This window comes from Besnoitia besnoiti, chromosome VIII (assembly GCF_002563875.1).
Source record: "Besnoitia besnoiti strain Bb-Ger1 chromosome VIII, whole genome shotgun sequence".
Taxonomy (NCBI): domain Eukaryota; phylum Apicomplexa; class Conoidasida; order Eucoccidiorida; family Sarcocystidae; genus Besnoitia; species Besnoitia besnoiti.
The window spans coordinates 251,399-272,828 of NC_042363.1; the positions used below are offsets into that span (position 1 = coordinate 251,399).

General features: G+C 55.6%; 6 protein-coding genes across 6 annotated transcripts; all 6 read right to left on the reverse strand.

Moving 5' to 3' along the window:
- Window positions 1-828: 828 nt before the first annotated feature.
- BESB_081670 (uncharacterized protein) lies at window positions 829-1,691 on the reverse strand (the record flags this gene model as incomplete). The annotated part of the gene is made up of 2 exons (XM_029366517.1): window positions 829-917; window positions 1,163-1,691. The coding sequence occupies 2 exons, from the start codon at window positions 1,689-1,691 to the stop codon at window positions 829-831; spliced, it is 618 nt and encodes a 205-aa protein (XP_029216977.1).
- Window positions 1,692-3,668: 1,977 nt separating this feature from the next.
- Window positions 3,669-4,602, reverse strand: BESB_081680 (uncharacterized protein; the record flags this gene model as incomplete). Its single annotated transcript, XM_029366518.1, has 2 exons — window positions 3,669-3,760; window positions 4,029-4,602. The coding sequence occupies 2 exons, from the start codon at window positions 4,600-4,602 to the stop codon at window positions 3,669-3,671; spliced, it is 666 nt and encodes a 221-aa protein (XP_029216978.1).
- Window positions 4,603-6,345: 1,743 nt separating this feature from the next.
- Window positions 6,346-7,268, reverse strand: BESB_081690 (SAG-related sequence; the record flags this gene model as incomplete). Its single annotated transcript, XM_029366519.1, has 2 exons — window positions 6,346-6,443; window positions 6,701-7,268. 2 exons carry the CDS (start codon window positions 7,266-7,268, stop codon window positions 6,346-6,348), a joined length of 666 nt encoding a protein of 221 aa, XP_029216979.1.
- A 2,172-nt stretch (window positions 7,269-9,440) lies between these two features.
- On the reverse strand, window positions 9,441-10,341 carry BESB_081700 (SAG-related sequence; the record flags this gene model as incomplete). The annotated part of the gene is made up of 2 exons (XM_029366520.1): window positions 9,441-9,535; window positions 9,804-10,341. The coding sequence occupies 2 exons, from the start codon at window positions 10,339-10,341 to the stop codon at window positions 9,441-9,443; spliced, it is 633 nt and encodes a 210-aa protein (XP_029216980.1).
- Window positions 10,342-12,363: 2,022 nt separating this feature from the next.
- On the reverse strand, window positions 12,364-13,774 carry BESB_081710 (SAG-related sequence SRS22I; the record flags this gene model as incomplete). Its single annotated transcript, XM_029366521.1, has 2 exons — window positions 12,364-12,503; window positions 13,240-13,774. The coding sequence occupies 2 exons, from the start codon at window positions 13,772-13,774 to the stop codon at window positions 12,364-12,366; spliced, it is 675 nt and encodes a 224-aa protein (XP_029216981.1).
- Window positions 13,775-15,797: 2,023 nt separating this feature from the next.
- Window positions 15,798-20,960, reverse strand: BESB_081720 (uncharacterized protein; the record flags this gene model as incomplete). The annotated part of the gene is made up of 6 exons (XM_029366522.1): window positions 15,798-15,937; window positions 16,673-17,235; window positions 18,437-18,554; window positions 19,149-19,251; window positions 20,100-20,173; window positions 20,417-20,960. The coding sequence occupies 6 exons, from the start codon at window positions 20,958-20,960 to the stop codon at window positions 15,798-15,800; spliced, it is 1,542 nt and encodes a 513-aa protein (XP_029216982.1).
- Between the last annotated feature and the right edge of the window lie 470 nt (window positions 20,961-21,430).

The following is a 21,430-nucleotide window of genomic DNA, read 5'->3' on the forward strand; positions in this document are numbered from 1 at the left end:
CACGTGAGACATAGCTGTAGCGTATCGGGACTCAATTCAATGCCTCGGAGCGGCTCAGTCGACGGGGGCACAAGGAGGCTCACTCGGAGTCTATCTTGTCGCATCTGTTGAAACGACCAACGCTGTTTCACCAATGTACGTGCTGCTGAAAAAATCGGAGACGACGGGCACGCGCTGCGCGTGTGGAAGTCGGACTTGTCAGCTCCGTTGGTGCTGTGCACTGAGCCACCGTTTGACAGGGGCTTGAACAATTCCTAGGTCTCGATTATGGCATGGAATGACGCGGAGGCAGTAGGGCAGCGAGCAGCCGATGTCACGCTATGATGATTGCCGCCCAGCTTGATGCTCGGCATCGAAGGCAAAGGCAGACCCCAGGCTGAGGCGGTATATCTCACGTTATTGGGTATGGCCTTCGCGCAAGGAATGCTGGTAGAGACGGCGAACACTAGTAGCTTTGGAGCTTTGACAGTGCACTCAGCACCAACGTGCTGGCCGTTCTGACCCCGCGCGCAACCAGCAACTGCCACTGAAAAAAGGGAGAGTGCGATCCTTTATGCGGTCTCTCCAGGGTGTGTCTCGAACGATGTACCCACACGGTACCAGCGTTTCACGCTCAAACCGAAACCTCAGTCACAACACAAACAACGGGTCGCGTCAAGGGTGTTTCGAGGCAGCAGGAAGCAGAGCGTCCAGATGCGTCACTGCGTCCAGGAGCGCGTTTTTGTGCCAAGCAAGTCCCAGACACATTCAGTGGTGCTTCGTTGATGATTCTTCCTGCACTGGTGGGGCTCGCAAGGCGCGAGCCTTTGCTCGTCGAATTGCCTGCTCTCATGCAGCAAGCTGGAGAACCGCGGTGGTGCCAAGGGAGAGGAGTCCGACGACTGCCGCAAGTGCTGGCTGGAGCGCTGCGGATGATGCTGTTAGGGGCAGCACAAGAATACCGCACCACGAATATCTGCGTGTGGTGCAAAGGTGCAGCACACTGCAGGCATGAGTCTCCTGTCGACTAGTGGCGCTGCCGAATCGGGATAGTCGATAGTGACTTGATGCTAACGCCTATCATTTTGCCACGCCTCATACACAAGGACGAGTAGAACAGACGAAACCTGGACTACTCAATTTTATAGCTTGAGGAAACTCTGCGTGGCTTCGCATTACTCACCTGATGATGCCACGGTAATGAGCACCTCGCAAGAACCAGTAGTGCTCGCCAAAGCCTGCGGTCCGCCGCTTTTCTTGATGCATTTGAGCGTTACTGCAGTTGTCTCCGGCGGCAACTTAGGCACTGTCAGCACGTACACATTCTCGTTTGTGGTGGGAGACTGGTCCTGCTCCTTGGTGGCAGGGTTCGCGCCGGTGAGTGGAACCTTTTTTTGTTCGAGCGTGGCACCAGAAACAATCTCCCTTAGGAGCTTCTCTTGACCGCCAAGAAGCACTTTCTGCTCCTGTGCGGAGGTTGCGAAATCGGGGCTAAGGTCAGGAAAGTCGGCGGAGCATCTGAATGCTGCTGCTCCGTTGGGAGCCGACACCGACAGCTTGAGCTGTCCACTGGAACATATCGCCACATCTTTGAGCAAGTTGGATGACCCTGTGTCGGTTGGCGCTCCCGTCGACGTGGGGGTGGCGCTCGCTGCCTGGAGCGACAACAGAGCTGCCGCAGCGGCGCCGAGGGAAGCAATGGGGAGCTTCATTTTAACCTGAATTGAGGAAAGGGAAAGAGAAAGGAAAGCTTCCAAATCGGATCAGAACGGGGACCACATACAAGATGTCGTAGAGTCGGGCAGTGACGCGTGTGTGTTTTTGCACCGTACATCTGCGAACAATGAGAGACATAAAACGTGAGGGCATGATGCCCGCAGCACGCGGTGTGAAGATTAAACCGCGTAAAGAGCCGCAGTTTCTTGCCTGCAGAAGAAAGAACGGGAGGGATGGCGGCAGGGATCCATCCGAGCGGCAGGCGCTGCGTGAAAGCTCAAGATATAGCGGACCGCATGCCAATTCGCATATTGCTCCGTCGCATTTTCCTCCTGCCCTTTGTTTAGCACGCCGGGAGATGAGGAATACCAATAGGATACGGAATGGAACCGCTTCCACGTTGGAGTTGTTAATGTATTGCTTCGCGTTGTCGCGCAGTTTCCCGAGTCCCCCTTACGCACTAGTCGAAGGCGAACTGTAGAAAACAAAGCTACGGGATAGAAGCATGGGTGCATGGCACGGATCCAATGCATCCCCCCTGCTCTACCATGTAATTCATGGCACACATCGATTTCACTAGTCGTCTTCCTCCCCCACAGACGCGTTCCCGTAGCAACTCAGTGCCTCTGCCCATTTTTCCAGCTCACCTTGGTAGACTCAAAAACTCAACCTGTACAAGGACGCGTGCCGAAGACTTGCTTCGGATACAGTATTCGATCTGGCATAAAACACTAAAAAAAGAAGGGGAGATGTTAATGCAGTGGGGAGAGCGAGTTGCGGCATGCAACGCCGCCTTCCGCGCCCGTGCTCCACGGCGGAGCAGTCCACACGGGCGTCGAACTAGGTTTGAGGCACGTGCAGGCAAGGCTTGCAATTCATGAAAGGACAAGCAGCCATTGAATGCTGCCTCTCCGTGCATGGACGCAGCACTCGTCAGAAAGACTTTTGGCGAACAAATGTAGCAGTATTACTGAGAAAGAACCTTAGTGCTGGACAGCCCTCGTGTCACTTTACACCCGGCGGCGGCGTGCAAGCGGCTGCAAGCGGGCGCACACAACAGCGTCTGCCACTGTGCTTCACTCGGGCAGACGCAGTTTTATGGCACGCAGCGGCGGCGGCGGCGGCAGGAAAACGCACATGCGCAGGGCCCTGGCTCTCGTTCGTCCAAAATGGAGATGTAAGGCCCTTCATCGGATCGAAACTGCCCTGGCGCACTCACCACGTGGTCGGAGATGTTTTGGAAGGACAACCATCGTACGAAAGCTATCCAGACAGCAGCAGCCCAGCAGGAGGCGCGAATAGATTGTGCGGGAGCCCACCCAGGCGCACACACCCACAGCTGGCAACTATACTAGAGTCTGCACTGGTGTCTGCGGCCGTTTGCATCTGTGGCATGGAAACCCTGGGGATGCATCAAGAAAGGGGAAGAGGGTACCCCTGTCATGTCCACCCGTTAGAGGGGCAACACCACAGCGGTGTCAGCGAGCCTCCACGGTCGAGTGTTGTCGCATGGCGTGCATCGAGTCAGAGGCAGTCTTACTTTTTATCGGAATTAAGTCGTATCTGCTAATTGTCTCGAGATGACGCAACCGTGGAGGGCGTCCTGCGGAAATAGCACTGGTGTGGGTTAGTGAAGGATCCTACAGACTTGCCCACGGCTCTTGTGCCCTTGAGCTGCCTCCGTCTGGTATCGGCGGCTGGCGGGAAAAAACCGCAGTTAATGTCCTCGCATCCGTTTCGACAAGGATGTCGTTGATTAACCAGTCGTCTCAACACAAACATCTTTACTGCATTAGTGCAACAATAATACCTCCGACAGGCTCCGGATTCTGCAGAAGATGGCAACCAAGTTAGGCATAGTGCCCATCATCCGCTTCGTCACTCGTAATCCTGCGGCCGCACTACGATTATTTCGTTCGAGACTTCGCTTCTCTGGCGAAAGCAGCCTCGCGGCATCTTGCCTCAAATCATTCTCACGCACAGAAGTGACGATACCCGCTCATGGCGGCAATGCTCGCAACCACAGTCGCCAAATGAGCCGGGCGGAACGCTGCGGACGCGCCTGCTGGAGTGGACAGCACACAAGGGACATCAGAGCAATGCCTGAAATGTACACAGCAAGGCTCAGCATGCCCGATAGAATTAAGTGAATACCAGTTCGTTCGTACCACCGCAGCGCAGAGCACGACGACAGTGAATCCCAGATCATGGATGTGGATGTGTGTTTTCTCTAGCCCGTTCCGGGCGTGCCGCTGCTTCCCGAGGCCTCAGCATCAGTCGACAAAAGGGCAGTTCGGGGGGGCTGCATCTTAAAGGCATTCCGCGCTACTCACCTGATGACGCCACGGTGACGGTGACTTCGCACTCCGTCTGAGTAGGGCTGGTAACCTCTTGGCTCGAAGCGCTCTTTTGCTGCGCGTGCTCCTCTTCTGCTTTCTTGCCAGCTGCCGTACATTTGAATCGTACTGCTGTCTCCTGCGCGGGCAACTCCGACACGGTCAGCTTGTATACATCTCCAAGAGTCTGCTGGTCTCCCCCACCACTGGGCGTACGAGAGGCAGGCTGACTTGGGCTTGAAGCGGAAACTGCCGCTTTCTCCAGCTTAGCCTTCGGCAGAACCTCGGTAAGCTTTTTCGTCTCGTTGCCGAAGTGAACCAGCTGGTCCTTGGTGTCTTGCGTGTATGTGGGGTCGAGCAGCGACAATGCGCTGGGGCATATGAAAGCAGCTGATCCGTTGGTCTCCGAGATTGACAGCTTCAGCGGTTTACCGGAGCAAGTCTGTATCTTCTCTTCTTGTGGTGGATCCGCGACCGGGTGTTGCGATGTGGCCTGGCGGATGGCCGCTGCCTCGCGAGCAGAGAATGCGAGGACGGCAGCCACGCCCACGGACGCAAGGTTGAGCTTCATCTTGACCTGGAGGCAGGAAAGGAAGAGAGCCGGTGAAGTCTCTATCATAACTACGGTGTGGTTTGCCCCACAGCCCCTACATGCCATCACTTGAGTGACACTGAGATGCCCGTCAGCCTCGCAGAATCCGGCAGTTTACCGTGACTACTCCTGCACGACAGGTTTGCGTCGGGGGAAACGCGCGTGGACGCGTGGGCGAGGGCGGATGACCTGCCCGCCGCCACTCCGAGGCAAAACAGGTTCCACATCTGAATGGAGAAGGGAAGCGAAGCATGCCCCCCCAAGTGTGCCTGTACGGGACGCACATGGCGACTTGGTCGGAATAGAGGGTGGAGATCCGACACTCCCCAGTTCACACGCGACGACAGCGACGACAGAGGCAGAGGTGCGCTGCGTGAGCCGTTCAGTCGGGCTGCAATACTGCGCCCAGAAAGAACGCACAACATAGCCCCGTCCGCTCACGCACGTTTCGCCTGAGAGCCCCTGGTCGACGGAGAAGACCTTGGTTCGTAGAGGGAAGCTTCTCGAGTCCGTCGCTCGCTCAGACAAAAACAGGTGTGGACGGCTAGAACCCCGCTTAGAAGTGCGTGGAAAGCGAAATGCCTCGAAAATCCGCTCACGTGCTGCGACAGCCAGCGCCCTCCTCGTTGTAGTCGCGCAAGCGGACGCGAACCAGCAATCTGTTAATCGAAAACGGTGTATAAACAAATGATGCGGACTTAAACGCCAGGCCCTCGCGGACTCATCGCGCAGAGCGCAGAAACCGTTGGAGGCGGGCGAACGTGCTGGGGGCCCCAAAGCCGCCCGCCCAACGCGAGCACGACACGCCGGCAGGCGAAGGGCAAGCGAAAGACCTCTCGATGCATGCGTGTGGGATCTAGCCAGGGAGGGCGGCATGATGTAGTGGTATTCGGAAGCGGCTCCCCCGGCTGGGCAAGCGGTGACTCGTCAATCTACTGATTCACCGATCTCCTTTCTTTATGTGTAAAAGTGTGGGCAGTGAAAGCCGTTGACCGGCACTAGGCCTCACGCCGTCGTACCTGACAATTGAGCCAGGCAGGCACACGAATGGATTCTGTCCTGATTGCTTCTGAAATAGCACCAGGCCTTCTACTGGTCAAAATTTGTTGATACCCAGCAATCGGATAGGAGGCACGAGCAACTGATACCTAGTATTCGCCTGGGAAGCGCGAGCAACTCAGTGGAGCTGGGAGTTAACTACCGCCCGGTGTACCGACTTAGCCTTCTCGCGGCTTCCGCCAATGCTTCCTCGCTGTCCTCAGGTGCGAAGCAGCCGGGGAGGATGGCGCCTCCCGGAATAGCGGGAGCGCCCTTATTGGCAGCCCGTCTACGACTCAGTGGGGCAACGCCTCGTCTTCAGGCTGAAGCGCAGGCTGGCATCTTGCGCCGATGTAGGACGGCGCGGAGAGTGCACTACGAACTCAGTGGCCTGGAATGCGTTTCGTGAATGGTGTGAGGGTCGCCTGTGCTTTCACCTCCCCAGTCCATCTTGCGAAGAGCGCCTCCCAACCCTAGCAGCGGAAAACTTATTGAAACACAAGTGTGGCGAAAAACGAAAGGTTACTCGCAACAGACATGGATGCATCGGCGTGGAAGCAGACACACACGACGCCCGTCTTTCACACCAAATAGCACCGGCGTTCAGAGTGCTGGCTCAGATCTACGAGGTACCTTATATGCACGCTAGCAAAAGAGGCACAAAGCAAGGAAACCCAAGAGCTCTCATGCCCGGAGCTGAAGAACACCAGCAGCGATCGTCGACAGGAGTCCGGCAATGGCGGGCGTTATGAGGGCTGGTTGAAACGCAGCCGAGGCGCCTGCTGCAGAAAAACACGCACGAAAAACCTCATCCAACATCAACGATGTACGGGCAGTGGATCAGAGGCCGGCAGATCAATCAGGGCATCAGCGCGTGTGTGTGTTTGTAGGAGGTGCGGGGAGGGGGTGGCGGATTCGCAGCAAGCTAGGGCAGTCGGAAGCTACAGGTGGCAGTGCTTGTCCCTTCAAGCGTGGCGGCATCACTACGAAACGGCGCGTGTGCTACATTTCTGCCCTGCATAACACTCAGGCTATTTACCTGATGAAGCCACCGTTACAGTGACCTTGCATTCCTTTGGTGAAGGGTTATTTCCCCCTTCTTCCCTGGGTGAGTTCTGCACTTTCTCGTGTTCGCCAGGGCTGGCTGCCTGGCACTTGAAACTTATCTTTGTCTCCTCCGTAGGCAATTCAGGCACTGTGAGAATGTACACGTTCTCCTTAGAGGGACTGTTCAGCCCCACTTCTGAGTTTCTAGACGGGTTCTTCTCGCCAGCAGCCGGCACCTCTCTCTTCTCCAGTTTCGCATTGCGGAGAACCGTGCTGAGCACCTTTGTCTCGTTTCCAACGTATACTTCTTGCTTCTCCACGGCGCCCCGGTATTCCGGGCTGAGCAGCTGGAGCTCTTTGTGGCATCTGAACGCTGCCGTCCCGTTTGCTGCCGATATAGACAGCGGCAACTCCGCTTTTTCGCATGTTGGCACCTTCGGCTCAGTCGATGCCTCGTTCTCGGTTGGCGACTGTCGTGGTGCTTGGCGGACGGCGCTTGCCCCGGGGAGGGAGAGCGCGATGGCGGCAGCAGCGCCCAGATACGCAAGAAGCACTCTCATCTCGAGTCTGACTTACATACGGCAGGACAAGAAGTTGGTGGACAGTGTAATCAGCGCATATACTGCTGGTATCCTGATTTAGGGCCTGGGGGCGCAGTCAATCAACCGTGTGCGACCTGGCTATACGTTGAAGAACGTACAAAAGGGCACCTGGCCTCAGAAGGCAGAAATCACAGAGCCGTCTGCCTGATAATGCCCTTCAAAGGTAGAATGCAATCTAGGACTCCAAAGGGAAGGGGAAGCGAATGCGCCTTGGAGCACACGTGCGCGACTCGTCTTACGTCACCGATCCCTGAACGGCTGAGCGCTGAAATCGCGTCTTTAACCACGAAATCTCACATCGATTGTGGCAAAGGCCACCGTCTTGCTGTACTTGAAAAAATGCAGCAGAAAATCATGAAGAACCAGAACGGGGGCCTCAGCTGAGCCTGGAGGAGGTTGCGTCCCGCCGCCCGCCTCGCCGGCAGTACCGCCTCTCTACCGGAAGCACCCAACCCACAGCTGGCAATCGCAAAAGACCCGGCGGTTGCTAAAGATTTTTCACGCCAATGAGTGAGACAATCAACTGCACCCCCCACTGCAACGGCTTCCACGAGACACTTGCAGCTTTCTGGAAAGCTGCATAAGTTTACCGTCGTGCACCAGGAGTCGCCCGTAGCTCAGACCCCGCGGGTCGCCCACGGGTGGTCAGTCGTCCGTCCTTACGTTAGGGAATTTATGGAGATAAAGTGGCTCGGAAGAACTCAAAAACAAATACGCAGCAGCAGACGTTGTCAGTGCTGTATACGGCTGACTGAACGGAATAAAGGAACAGTGTGGGGCGAGCGGAACCCTACTGCTCCAATTCGTCAAGTCCTCCTCGATTCCTTACGGGTATGAGTCACAGCCGCAGACATGGGGATCAACTGAAGTCGCGGGGCATGTGCGAGTGTCCAACCGTTCGTGACGCACGGTGGGCTATCGGGGTATCCGGACCTCTGCAAGCCATTTTATTTCCTTTCCTGCAGTTTAGCAAGTTTTTTCCTGCTCTGCAGGAGCTTATGAGCTCCTCAACCACCGTCGCGAAGCAGCGTTCTTGAATTCATTCTGCGGGAGCCGCTGCCTCGCGGGGGCACCGAACTGATGCACTGCACCCACGAGATGCATGAGTACCGAATCCCCCAATACGGAAACCCAGTCGACAATGCCTGAACGCTAGAGGTGACCAAGAGTGGTAGCGTCCGAATCCGTCTGCCGCTAGTCGATTAGTTCCTCGTGTGGATTCACATCCAGAGTCTCAACGCACAGTCGTGGAATCCGTAATCCACCACTATGTCCGAGGAAGATACGCGTCAGCAGCAGCGCTTCTACCCTACCAGTCTAGCTTGGCTAACCAGTGACGAAAAACGTCCAGCGGAGGGAGCGGGAAGACTCCGGGTGACTGTAACACTAGTGTGCCTCTAAGCATCTCCATCATTCATGGGAACGCACCACGCGCGGGGCATCAGCAGAGTTCTTTCTAACTCTGTTGCATACTACATCTTCTCTTAGGTACAGGGGGGTGCTAGCTTCGGCATGCACCGAGAAGCGGCATAAGGCTCAAGCATGTGATATCCGTCTGATGATGTGCGGTGGCGGCACCAGAGTAGGGAAGAAAGCATGACACTCCGCCACCGAAAAATACTGTGGCGCAGTAGCGACTCGGCGGCCACCTGTAGCAGAAAACCTGAAGGAGAGGCATTTCTGCCATCGGGTGCAAGATTGCTGCCGACCTGAAACAAACTTCTGCAAGGTTCCTGCTGTGAGGGGGGATTCACAACAAACCCCCCCTCCACACCTAAATGCCGTGACCGCCTGGACGCAAGTCAACGTCCTCGTCATGCTGACACAAAGTATTTTCAACAACAGATTACGGAAAAATGCACACCCCAAGCACTTCACCGCATGGCGGAGAAGTGTATCTGGACCGTCGCAATCGTCTACCACTTCAACAAGTCCGAGATCGCAACTGGCCGCATCCCGGGACTGCCTTGCAATCATATGGGCAGCCAAAGACAGTCAAATTCACCAGATGTGAGTTCGAGTCATCAAGGTCCTCAAAAAGGCCTCTCGGTCCTCGGCCGTGGCACTACATTTCTGCTGCACTTTTGCTTCGAGTGAGTGAGAAAAGCGGGAATAAACAAGTACATGGACTCATGCCGCGAGCTGAAGGACCCCAGCAGTATTCATTGAAATGAGTCCGAGGAGAGCACTCGCCGCGACCACTGGGCGGAACGCGGTAGATGTACCTGTTGGGGAGCATCACAGTTGAAACACTGGCACCGCGCGTGAGAAGTGATGCTCATGACAAGCGCGGAGTGAGCCGTACTGGAGCAGAAACTGAATGGAGATGTTTTCGCTCCCCCGCATCTGTGTTGACCGCGCACGGCTGTGGATGTTTTCCTCTTGTCGTGTCCTCTCTCGCTCGCATGTTGGGAGTTATCGGTCAGCCCGACACAGAGGACGTTCGGCAAGGTGTGCGTGGCGTTAAAAGCGCCGTTATGTGACAGTGCTTACCTGACGAAGCCACCGTGATAGTGACTGTGCACTCTGTTTTATTCTCGCCTGCCTCTTGCCTGTCCACCTGCATAGTTTCTTGAGTCTTGTTCATGCATTTGAACATTATTTCCTTCTGCTGCTCGGGCAGCTCATCAACGGTTAGGGAGTATACGGGCTGCGACGCTGCGTCTGGCGATGTCACCTTTTCCTTCGCGAGGTTGTCTTGGGCAGTCGATACTTTTTTCAGCGTTGCTCCTTTAAGAACCTCTGAGAGCTTCTTTTCCGAATCTCCGATATATACTTGTTGCTCCGCTGTGTCATTTTTGTAATCAGGGCTAAGCTCATGCCCCTTGGAGCATTTGAAGGCTGCTGTCCCGTGGGCTGCCGAGATCGACAGCGGCAACTCCGCCTTTTCGCATGTTGGCACCCCGTCCTGATCAGTCGGCAACTCGTTTTCCATCTGCGAGTGCAATGTTGCTTGGCGGACGGCGCTGGCCTCCCGGAAGCAGAGCGCGATGGCAGCAGCAGCGCCGAGGCACGCAAGAGGCAGCTTCATGGTGGACCTGTTTAAGGAAGGAACGACAAACACAAAATCGTCGTGATCGAAGCTGGAAAGCCCTGAAGATGCTGCCGTCGTCGAGCAGCGCGTGCAGCGCTACCACATGTGTGCGACCGCAACTCACATGGGAAAGAAATTAAGACAGCCTCAGGCTGCAGCAGCTGCTGTAGAACCGCCTGCCGGAGAAGCGTGCAAACTCTCTAAACGTACATGACTTCTGAGGCATCAAAGAATGACGATAGTCAACAGCCGGCCTGTCAAGTGTGGGCTCCAGAGTGCGCACTGGAGCGCACACTGGGGCGCACACTGGAGCTCACACTCGGGCGCACACTGGCGCCTACGTGTGTCTCCTCTGATCCGCCGTCGCCAGCTGCGGAATTCGGAGCACCGAGGCACGGCTACCAAGCACGCAATATCGCTGCAACCGCACCAGTTACACCTCCAATGATGCGGCTCGATTCCGAAAAGACAGACAATTCAAAAGTCGAGCAAAACTTCGGAGTCGACGCGTGGGTTTGCTGCGTCCCGCCGCCCCTCTGGTCACATGTGTGTGCCCTGTCACTCGGAACAACTGCGCAAACTCTGGCCTGCATACGGCTCCAGTCCAACCAACACCAGCGAGGCGCAGTGGAGAACCGAGTCAACAGCATCTCGCCGAAGACTGCTGCCACGGCACTCTTCGCAGCTCCTACGGAAGAAGCCACACTGGACGCCGCCGTGGGCCAGCCGTCCCCTCCAATTGGGCTCCAGTGAGGACGACGGCCCGAACTCGCCTCAGTTCTTCGCTTACGTTGATTGTTGATGCTCTCTAGCTCGTTAAAAAGATGTTCATCGATGAGCGTAGATGGCGGACTGGATGAAAGGTGCCCACAATCGGATGCAAATGCGAAGCAGTGGGGGTCAGCGGGGTAGTGCAGGTCCCCTGTACCCACACTCAAGAGGTAGCTGTCGTCCGCGAAGGCGAGTCGGTGCAGGAATGGGCCGCGACGAATGGAAGAGGAGTGCTGGGCCTTCCGTGCCGATAGAAGCTGCTTTGTTGCCTTCCCTCAGTGCCAGTGAGCCCGACCCTCGCTCGTTTGCTTCTGTGAGGGCATCGCCGGCGGCCGTCGGACTTTCGTCTTTTCGGCTGCGCGTTTCGCGACCCCGGACAGGGTGGCGAGCTTGTGCGCTGCACCCACGAACTGCAAGAATACCGATACGTTGCGGCGATAGACTTCGCAGCAGATTAACCCTCTCTAGTCTAACCGCTGCTGCCATGAGTGCACACAGATTCCACTTCCGGCAAAGCCATCAAGCCTCTTCTAGACCTCAGTAAAAACCTTAAACCCTCTTGCTTGGTCGACACTTCGCCTCGAGTTGAGCACTCAACCAAGATCAACTACCTACGCCAGGATCGCTCAAACGTCTCGTTTCACTATGAAAACTGCGTGGTGTTCCATACTCAGGGCATGCGAATCGCGAGAAGGGCAAGAGTGCTCTACTCTACCTGTCTGAATGCTGAAAATGGTCAAGTCCGATAGCATCCGAACCCGTCTGCGCAAATCTCTTTGTCCATGTTCAATTCACAAGCACAGCATCTCAACACATCGGCCTGGAAGCCACCTGCCGCCAGTACTGGGCAGAACAGGCGTGTAAAGCCAACGCGTGTCCATCTTTTCACTCTACTCTGGTGAAAAGTGCCTAAAACGTCCAGATAGTGGCCGAGAAGAAGCACGATAGCCTGTCGTGGTGATGTGCCTCTGGTCGTCCTCTTCACTGAAGCGGATACGACGAGTGGGCTACAGCAACATGACTTTCCACTCCACTGTAACCTCTTTCTTCTATTATGGACAGGCGAGTGTTAACGTCGGCATGAGGCGAGCAGGGACTGTCCTCCATTAACGCCCTCGAAGTGACAAGGTGGGCAGGAACCTCGGGCGGCGTTATGAAGCGCATCCAGCGCCAGCTCCACGTGATATCCGTCTCCTGTCGTGCGGGGAGGCCAGCGCCTGTGTCGCTAAGTGAGAATGCAGACTTGCTCTAGAAAAATTGTGGCGCAATACTGACTGTGCGGCCAGCCTTAGTGGAGGAGCTGAGGAAGGAAACTTCAGCTACAGAGTGCCAGTTTGGTACGACGCCGCCCGGATTGCTGCTGTGAACAGCGAACGCCTTCTCTGCAGCTAGAATGCACGCATGAAGGAACCGCCTAGGCGCAAGTCAACGTCCTCGTCATGCTGACACAAAGTATTAAAGTATTTTCAACAACAGATTACGGAAAAATGCACACCCCAAGCACTTCACCGCATGGCGGAGAAGTGTATCTGGACCGTCGCAATCGTCTACCACTTCAACAAGTCCGAGATCGAAACTGGCCGCATTCCGGGACTGCCTTGCAATCATATGGGCAGCCAAAGACAGTCAAATTCACCAGATGTGAGTTCGAGTCATCAAGGTCCTCAAAAAGGCCTCTCGGTCCTCGGCCGTGGCACTACATTTCTGCTGCACTTTTGCTTCGAGTGAGTGAGAAAAGCGGGAATAAACAAGTACATGGACTCATGCCGCGAGCTGAAGGACCCCAGCAGTATTCATTGAAATGAGTCCGAGGAGAGCACTCGCCGCGACCACTGGGCGGAACGCGGTAGATGTACCTGTTGGGGAGCATCACAGTTGAAACACTGGCACCGCGCGTGAGCAGTGATGCTCATGACAAGCGCGGAGTGAGCCGTACTGGAGCAGAAACTGAATGGAGATGTTTTCGCTCCCCCGCATCTGTGTTGACCGCGCACGGCTGTGGATGTTTTCCTCTTGTCGTGTCCTCTCTCGCTCGCATGTTGGGAGTTATCGGTCAGCCCGACACAGAGGACGTTCGGCAAGGTGTGTGTGGCATAAAACGCGCCGTTATGTGACAGTGCTTACCTGACGAAGCCACCGTGATAGTGACTGTGCACACTGTATTATTTTCTTCTGTTGGTTGCCTCTTCTCCGCTTCCTGCGTCTTCTTTGTGCATTTGAACATTATTTTCTTCTCCTGCTCAGGCAGCTCAGCAACGGATAGAGAATATACCGGCTGTGACGCTGCGTGTGGCGACGACACCACCCTTTCCTTCTCGACGTTGTCTTCAGCAGTCGATTTTTCTTTCAGCGTTGCTCCTTTAAGAACCTCTGAAAGCTTCTTTTCCGAATCTCCGATATACACCTGCTGGTCCGCTTCGTTCTGCTGGTACACTGGACTAAGCTGACTGTCTTTCGCGCATTTGAAGGCTGCTGTCCCGTTGGCTGTCGAGATCGACAGAGGCAACTCCGCCTTTTCGCATGTTGGCACCCCGTCCTGCTCAGTCGGCGACCCGCTCTCCATTTGCGAGTGTGATGTTGCTTGGCGGACGGCGCTGGCCTCCCGGAAGCAGAGCGCGATGGCAGCAGCAGCGCCGAGGCACGCAAGAGACAGCTTCATGGTGGACCTGTTTGAGGAAGGAACGACAAACACAAAATCGTCATGATCGAAGCTGGAAAGCCCTGAAGATGCTGCCGTCGTCGAGCAGCGCGTGCAGCGCTACCACATGTGTGCGACCGCAACTCACATGGGAAAGAAATTAAGACAGCCTCAGGCTGCAGCAGCTGCTGTAGAACCGCCTGCCGGAGAAGCGTGCAAACTCTCTAAACGTACATGACTTCTGAGGCATCAAAGAATGACGATAGTCAACAGCCGGCCTGTCAAGTGTGGGCTCCAGAGTGCGCACTGGAGCGCACACTGGGGCGCACACTGGAGCTCACACTCGGGCGCACACTGGCGCCTACGTGTGTCTCCTCTGATCCGCCGTCGCCAGCTGCGGAATTCGGAGCACCGAGGCACGGCTACCAAGCACGCAATATCGCTGCAACCGCACCAGTTACACCTCCAATGATGCGGCTCGATTCCGAAAAGACAGACAATTCAAAAGTCGAGCAAAACTTCGGAGTCGACGCGTGGGTTTGCTGCGTCCCGCCGCCCCTCTGGTCACATGTGTGTGCCCTGTCACTCGAAACAATTGCGCAAACTCTGGCCTGCATACGGCTCCAGTCCAACCAACACCAGCGAGGCGCAGTGGAGAACCGAGTCAACAGCATCTCGCCGAAGACTGCTGCCACGGCACTCTTCGCAGCTCCTCCGGAAGAAGCCACACTGGACGCCGCCGTGTGCCAGCCGTCCCCTCCAATTGGGCTCCAGTGAGGACGACGGCCCGAACTCGCCGCAGTTCTTCGCTTACGTTTAATTGTTGATGCTCTCTGGCTCGTTAAAAAGATGTTCAGCGATGAGCGTAGATGGCGGACTGGATGAAAGGTGCCCACAATCGGATGCAAATGCGAAGCAGTGGGGGTCAGCGGGGTAGTGCAGGTCCCCTGTACCCACACTCAAGAGGTAGCTGTCGTCCGCGAAGGCGAGTCGGTGCAGGAATGGGCCGCGACGAATGGAAGAGGAGTGCTGGGCCTTCCGTGCCGATAGAAGCTGCTTTGTTGCCTTCCCTCAGTGCCAGTGAGCCCGACCCTCGCTCGTTTGCTTCTGTGAGGGCATCGCCGGCGGCCGTCGGACTTTCGTCTTTTCGGCTGCGCGTTTCGCGACCCCGGACAGGGTGGCGAGCTTGTGCGCTGCACCCACGAACTGCAAGAATACCGATACGTTGCGGCGATAGACTTCGCAGCAGATTAACCCTCTCTAGTCTAACCGCTGCTGCCATGAGTGCACACAGATTCCACTTCCGGCAAAGCCATCAAGCCTCTTCTAGACCTCAGTAAAAACCTTAAACCCTCTTGCTTGGTCGACACTTCGCCTCGAGTTGAGCACTCAACCAAGATCAACTACCTACGCCAGGATCGCTCAAACGTCTCGTTTCACTATGAAAACTGCGTGGTGTTCCATACTCAGGGCATGCGAATCGCGAGAAGGGCAAGAGTGCTCTACTCTACCTGTCTGAATGCTGAAAATGGTCAAGTCCGATAGCATCCGAACCCGTCTGCGCAAATCTCTTTGTCCATGTTCAATTCACAAGCACAGCATCTCAACACATCGGCCTGGAAGCCACCTGCCGCCAGTACTGGGCAGAACAGGCGTGTAAAGCCAACGCGTGTCCATCTTTTCACTCTACTCCGGTGAAAAGTGCCTAAAACGTCCAGATAGTGGCCGAGAAGAAGCACGAAAGCCCGTCGTGGTGATGTGCCTCTGGTCGTCCCCTTCACTGAAGCGGATACGACGAGTGGGCTACAGCGACATGTCTTTCCAGTCTACTGAAACTTCTTTCCTCTATTATGGACAGGCGAGTGTTAACGTCGGCATGAGGCGAGCAGGGACTGTCCTCCATTAACACCCTCGATGTGACAAAGTGGGCCGGAACCTCGGGCGGCGTTTTGAAGCGCATCGAGCACCAGCTCCACGTGATATCCGTCTCCTGTCGTGCGGGGAGGCCAGCGCCTGTTTCGCTAAGTGAGAATGCAGACTTGCTCTAGAAAAATTGTGGCGCAATACTGACTGTGCGGCCAGCCTTAGTGGAGGAGCTGAGGAAGGAAACTTCAGCTACAGAGTGCCAGTTTGGTACGACGCCGCCCGGATTGCGGCTGTGAACAGCGAACGCCTTCTCTGCAGCTAGAATGCACGCATGAGAAACCGCCTAGGCGCAAGTCAACGTCCTCGTCATGCTGACACAAAGTATTAAAGTATTTTCAACAACAGATTACGGAAAAATGCACACCCCAAGCACTTCACCGCATGGCGGAGAAGTGTATCTGGACCGTCGCATTCGTCTACCACTTCAACAAGTCCGAGATCGAAACTGGCCGCATCCCGGGACTGCCTTGCAATCATATGGGCAGCCAAAGACAGTCAAATTCACCAGATGTGAGTTCGAGTCATCAAGGTCCTCAAAAAGGCCTCTCGGTCCTCGGCCGTGGCACTACATTTCTGCTGCACTTTTGCTTCGAGCGAGTGAGAAAAGCGGGAATAAACAAGTACATGGACTCATGCCGCGAGCTGAAGGACCCCAGCAGTATTCATTGAAATGAGTCCGAGGAGAGCACTCGCCGCGACCACTGGGCGGAACGCGGTAGATGTACCTGTTGGGGAGCATCACAGTTGAAACACTGGCACCGCGCGTGAGAAGTGATGCTCATGACAAGCGCGGAGTGAGCCGTACTGGAGCAGAAACTGAATGGAGATGTTTTCGCCCCCCTGCACCTTTGTTGACCGCGCACGGCTGTGGATGTTTTCCTCTTGTCATGTCCTCTCTCGCTCGCATGTTGGACGTTATCGGTCAGCCTGACACAGAGGACGTTCGGCATGGTGTATGTGGCATGGAAAACGCCGTTACGTGACAGTGCCTACCTGACGAAGCCACCGTGATAGTGACTATACACTCTGTCTTAACCTCGTTTTCATCTTGCCTATTCACGGTTTGCTCCGACTTGTTCGTGCATTTGAAAATTAAGCTCTTCTCTTGCTCGGGCAGCTCAGGAACGGTCAGAGTGTACATTGTCTCCTGTGATCCGGCAGGCGAGGAGGCCATCGCCATGGTGTTCTTCTTGTTCGTTTCAGGGATCGTCGGTTCCCGTTTTAAAGTGGCATTGGCAAGAACCTCTGAAAGCTTCTTTTGCGTTTCTCCGATAAATACCTGCTGGTCCGCTCCGGTCTGCTGGTACTGGGGACTAAGTTCACTGTCTTTGGCGCATTTGAAGGCTGCTGTCCCGTTGGCTGCCGAAATCGACAACTTCACCGGTTGTGTATCGCATGTTGGCACCTTCTGCTCAGTCGGCGACACGTTCTCCGGCGACTCGTTCCCCAGTTGCAAGTGTGACGTTGCTTGGCGGACGGCGCTGGCCTCCCGGAAGCAGAGCGCGATGGCAGCAGCAGCGCCGAGGCACGGTGCAAGAGGCAGCTTCATTGTAGACCTGAATGAGAAACAACAATGTAAATACACTAGGGTGTGACCCTCATTAGAAAAACAAAAGTTCTGCTGCCGTCCTTAAGCGCCGCGCAGCGCAGCGAGATGTGTGCGACTGGGGTTTACATGAGAATAAAATTAACGCAGTCGAAAAGACAAGCAGAAGCTGCTGCAGAACCGGCGGTTGTAGAATCGTGAACTTTTTAAACGTGCACGCGTTCCTGGTCAATCAAGCAGCACAATCGTCAACGGGCGTCCAGCGCACCGGTGTGCCCCTTCCTCTTACCGCCTTGAACCCCACTGCTAAGAGGCTGGTCACCGAGGTAACGCCCCCAACACACAGATTCCTAGCACCAGTACCAATGACAACTAAATCGATGCGCTTGAGTTCCGCAAACGCAGATTATTAAGATAGCGAAGAAAACCTCCGGGACGGTGCGTGAGCTAGTAGCGTCCCGCCGCCTCCCCGCTCACACGTGTGTACCTGTCACTGAAAGCGTATTACGCCCACACGCCTGCATAACGCTCCAGTGCAGCCTACAACGGGACAACGCAATGACTGACCAAACCAAATGTCTCCCCGAAGACTGCTGCCACGACACTCTTCGCAGCTCCTCCGGAAAAATGCAGAACTGGACGCCACCGTGTGCTAGCCGTCCTCTCCAGCTGGGCTCCAGTGTTCTTAGGATGCCGGCTCGAATTCGCCTCCGTTCTTCACTTACGTCTGACTGCTGCTAAAGGCAAACTTGTTCGATAATCGCACGAAAGAAGGCGTACTTAGAATTTGATATTGGTCTACGGGTCCTAGTTGAACTAGACTCATCGCTTGTGTGGGGGGGGCCGTACGGGCGGTGGGGACCCTGCGTCTGCCCTTCTGCCTCGCTTCCGCCTCCGGATGACACCGAGGTTGGACGTGGCGGTGGACGTCGGGCACGACGCATGCGGCAAACGCATTCAACAGTGACAAAAAATATGGAAGGGCGATATATGCACTCCGGCAACGTAGCATTACTCTCACCTGCGTACCAGTGGAGTATGCCCTCTCCTTTTCCCGACTTATGGTTCTCCGCCACTACCGCCTAGTGCGACTCACATCCGGTGAGCACACTACCTCGTCTGCATCAAACAGGGTATGGAGCTCGTACCTTGCGTTCACGAGACACCGAAACCAGCCACGCTGCCGGATGGCAGGCCTGAGAGATCCTCACCCCATCAGGCAGCTGGAAATGGCAAAACTCTGTCTCACAACCCTGGAGGGTCGCTTGTCGTTTCCCTTCCGCGTGGAGGCCCCAATGCCGGCCTCTGCTGGTGCCTGCTTTAGAATAACTAAGAACAGACTTTTGGAGGAATTGTGTGCTTTTCATGACCATCATGTTACACCACCCCACTGGACTGCTTAAGACAGCTAGTTAGTAGTATTTTAAGTTCTATTAACTTCCGTTTTCCCGGCTAAACATCCCTTTCCTTTGAAACACACTTCCCTTTGGATCCAGGTGGACCGACGGTTAGACCCTGAGCACCTTTACATCCCTTAAAACGGTTTGTACCTACTTGATTCCTCAGTTTAAGTTAAGGAGTCCATACCGTTAAACTCGATGATGTTGTGTGTTCACTCAAATCGAATAAACAAACCCGCAGCAGCGTTCACACTGTCGCGCAATACGCCGACACACAGCGGTGTTTCTCGATGCAGATACGGACATAAATCGTTGTACGCTATGTTCCTACTAGAGTGCTCACGAGCCGCCTACTCCTAGTTCAATAACCTGACACGCACATCCCAACCCTAAACTCTCTCACTCTTCACTTACGAAGTTGCGGCGGAAAGACCCTAAATCGCTTGAAAAAGACTGGATCGCTAACTACACAAACCCTCTGGTCAAGGTTGCAGAAACACTGCGTGACGTGCATAGACCGAACCTACAACAAGAGCAGCATAGTCAGGGCCAAGGCAGCCACCATCGCCTGCAATGATGACCAGGGGAGATGCATTTGGCTGAGCGGGTAATCTTGGAATAGAGTGCTAACAGGGTGCCGGAGCAGCGTTGTGCTGCCTACACTGGTGACGCTGAGGTCGGTTGGAGAAAACAGAGAGCGCTGTGGCAGTCTTGGGTCGAATTAGGTTCCGTATGTTCAACTACAGGGACGCTGGATTAAGTTATTTTTGCTGCTTGGAATGGAGGCACAACAGTGCTGGCCTACACACACGGCCTGGTCTCACCATAACAGAAACTACTGGATATGCCAACGAGGAGGCTGTCTGAGCCTTTTATGAAGCCCCCCTCTTGCCCCCTAAAAGACGATGCTCGGGATCGTGGGTTGCAGGGGTGGATTTCTGATGCTGCTTCCCCAGCTAGACATACAGCTTCTCTGAACACACTTCCATTCTCGCCCTAGAGGCCCGACGCGCAGCTACGCCGTCAAGTCAGCATCTGTTTTTGTCCTGTTCGCGTCAACACACGGCTAAGGCAAGAAAATTCCCCTGGTAGCGTGGCCGGAGAAGCCTAGCGGCAAAACAATCTCTGAGAATTTCGGCGCTGACCAGAGTCTCGTCATGGCGCCGCGGTCAGCTACGTCCTCACATGGTGGGCAGCAGCCGCACTCGCCACAGCGCGCCGAATATTTCGGAGCAGGTATACGTCTTTCTCTATAAAACTTCACCACAAACCACCGACGATGTCGTCTGAAGAACGAGAAAAACCGGCCACGCTCTGGTACCTCGTCCTGCGTACACGTCGGATGTAAATCACAAAAACGCTCCACGATGCGCGAATCAGGCTCAGCACACTGCGCTGCGCCTCTTCGCCGAGGATGCAGATCTGCCTTCCTGCGCTGGTCGGCGGACCCTCACGCAGAGAGGTAAGAACCGACCGCAGTCATGGAAAGGAGTCCCGCAATCGCACTTGCCGCGAGAGCTGATCGAGCTGCAACGGACGGTCTTGCTGCTGGAGAAAGACGCAGGACAGCACCGAAAAAGAACTTATGGTATACGCTGCAGGTGGAAACAGAGCAGACAGGTGGACTGCTACAGGTGATTACAGCTTCTAGACGACACCATAGAAGCCCTCGTCTGCGGTTGCTCTGAATCGTCGAAATGCGCCGCCTCGTCGACGACAGAGGAACATCGCAGTCTCTGGACTGCGGATCGTATGCCTCTTATCAAGCGACGGGGGCACAGGGGTGCTCACCTGATGACGCAACCGTGAAAATGACTTGGCACTCCTTGGAAAGCACAGCCCGTTGACGCTCTGCCTCGGTACGTATCTCCGGTATGCATCTGAAGACAAGCGAAATAATTGTAGACGGCAACCGAGGAACAGTCAGAGTGTATACGTCCGGATGGGGAGCGGCAGGCGAGCCTGTGCCATGCTCGCTTGCTGGTGTGCTGACACTTGACGCTGACACGGGGATCGTGGTCTTCTCGAGTTTTGCTGAGGGAAGAACGTCCACGAGCTCGTTCGGAGCGCTCCCGAAGAAGACTTGTTGGTCCCGCCCGCCTGTGTACGCCGGACTAAGCTCCGGAAACTCGGTGGAGCACCTAAACGAGGCTGTTCCGTTAGCCTCAGCTATAGAGAGCTTCAGTTGCCCTGCCATGCATGCTTGGATCTCTGCAGGCTCGTTGGGACTCCCAGGCGGTTTCGTCTCGCTGCTGGAACTCTGCCGCACGACGTCTGCCTTGCAGAGCGAGACGGCGGCGGCAGCGATTCCGAGGAGAGCGAAATGCAGCTTCATTGTGGGCCTGGGCAGGCAGAAAGCATAACACGAGAAGTTCAGTGAAGCTCTGATAGCCAACGTAAACCCCAAACCACCCCCAACCCCCCCCCCCCACCCCCCCCCGTCTCCGTGCTGCTGCTCAGCGTGGCGGCCGCCGTGGAAAAGTACCGTTGCGATCCGCTGTCTCTCCGCACACCTCCTTCTCTCAGCTGTCCCTTTATGCGGTCCTTCACCCTTTTCACTTACTCGGCGGGCACAAAAGGACAGTCTTCGCCCACATTTTAGACAAATAGGGCCGCCTGCGGCGCAAACTAACTCAAATAGTACGAGCGACAGAGAGCGCACGGAAGCAGACGAATCCCCGGGGGGCAGCGGGGTCGGCGGCCGCCGGTCCGCAGCGGCGGGGGACGGACCCCGCCACAGCCAGTCACACGCTGTACGAGGGTTCAGATTGAAGGACGCTGCGGAGGGTGGTCACTGCACACACC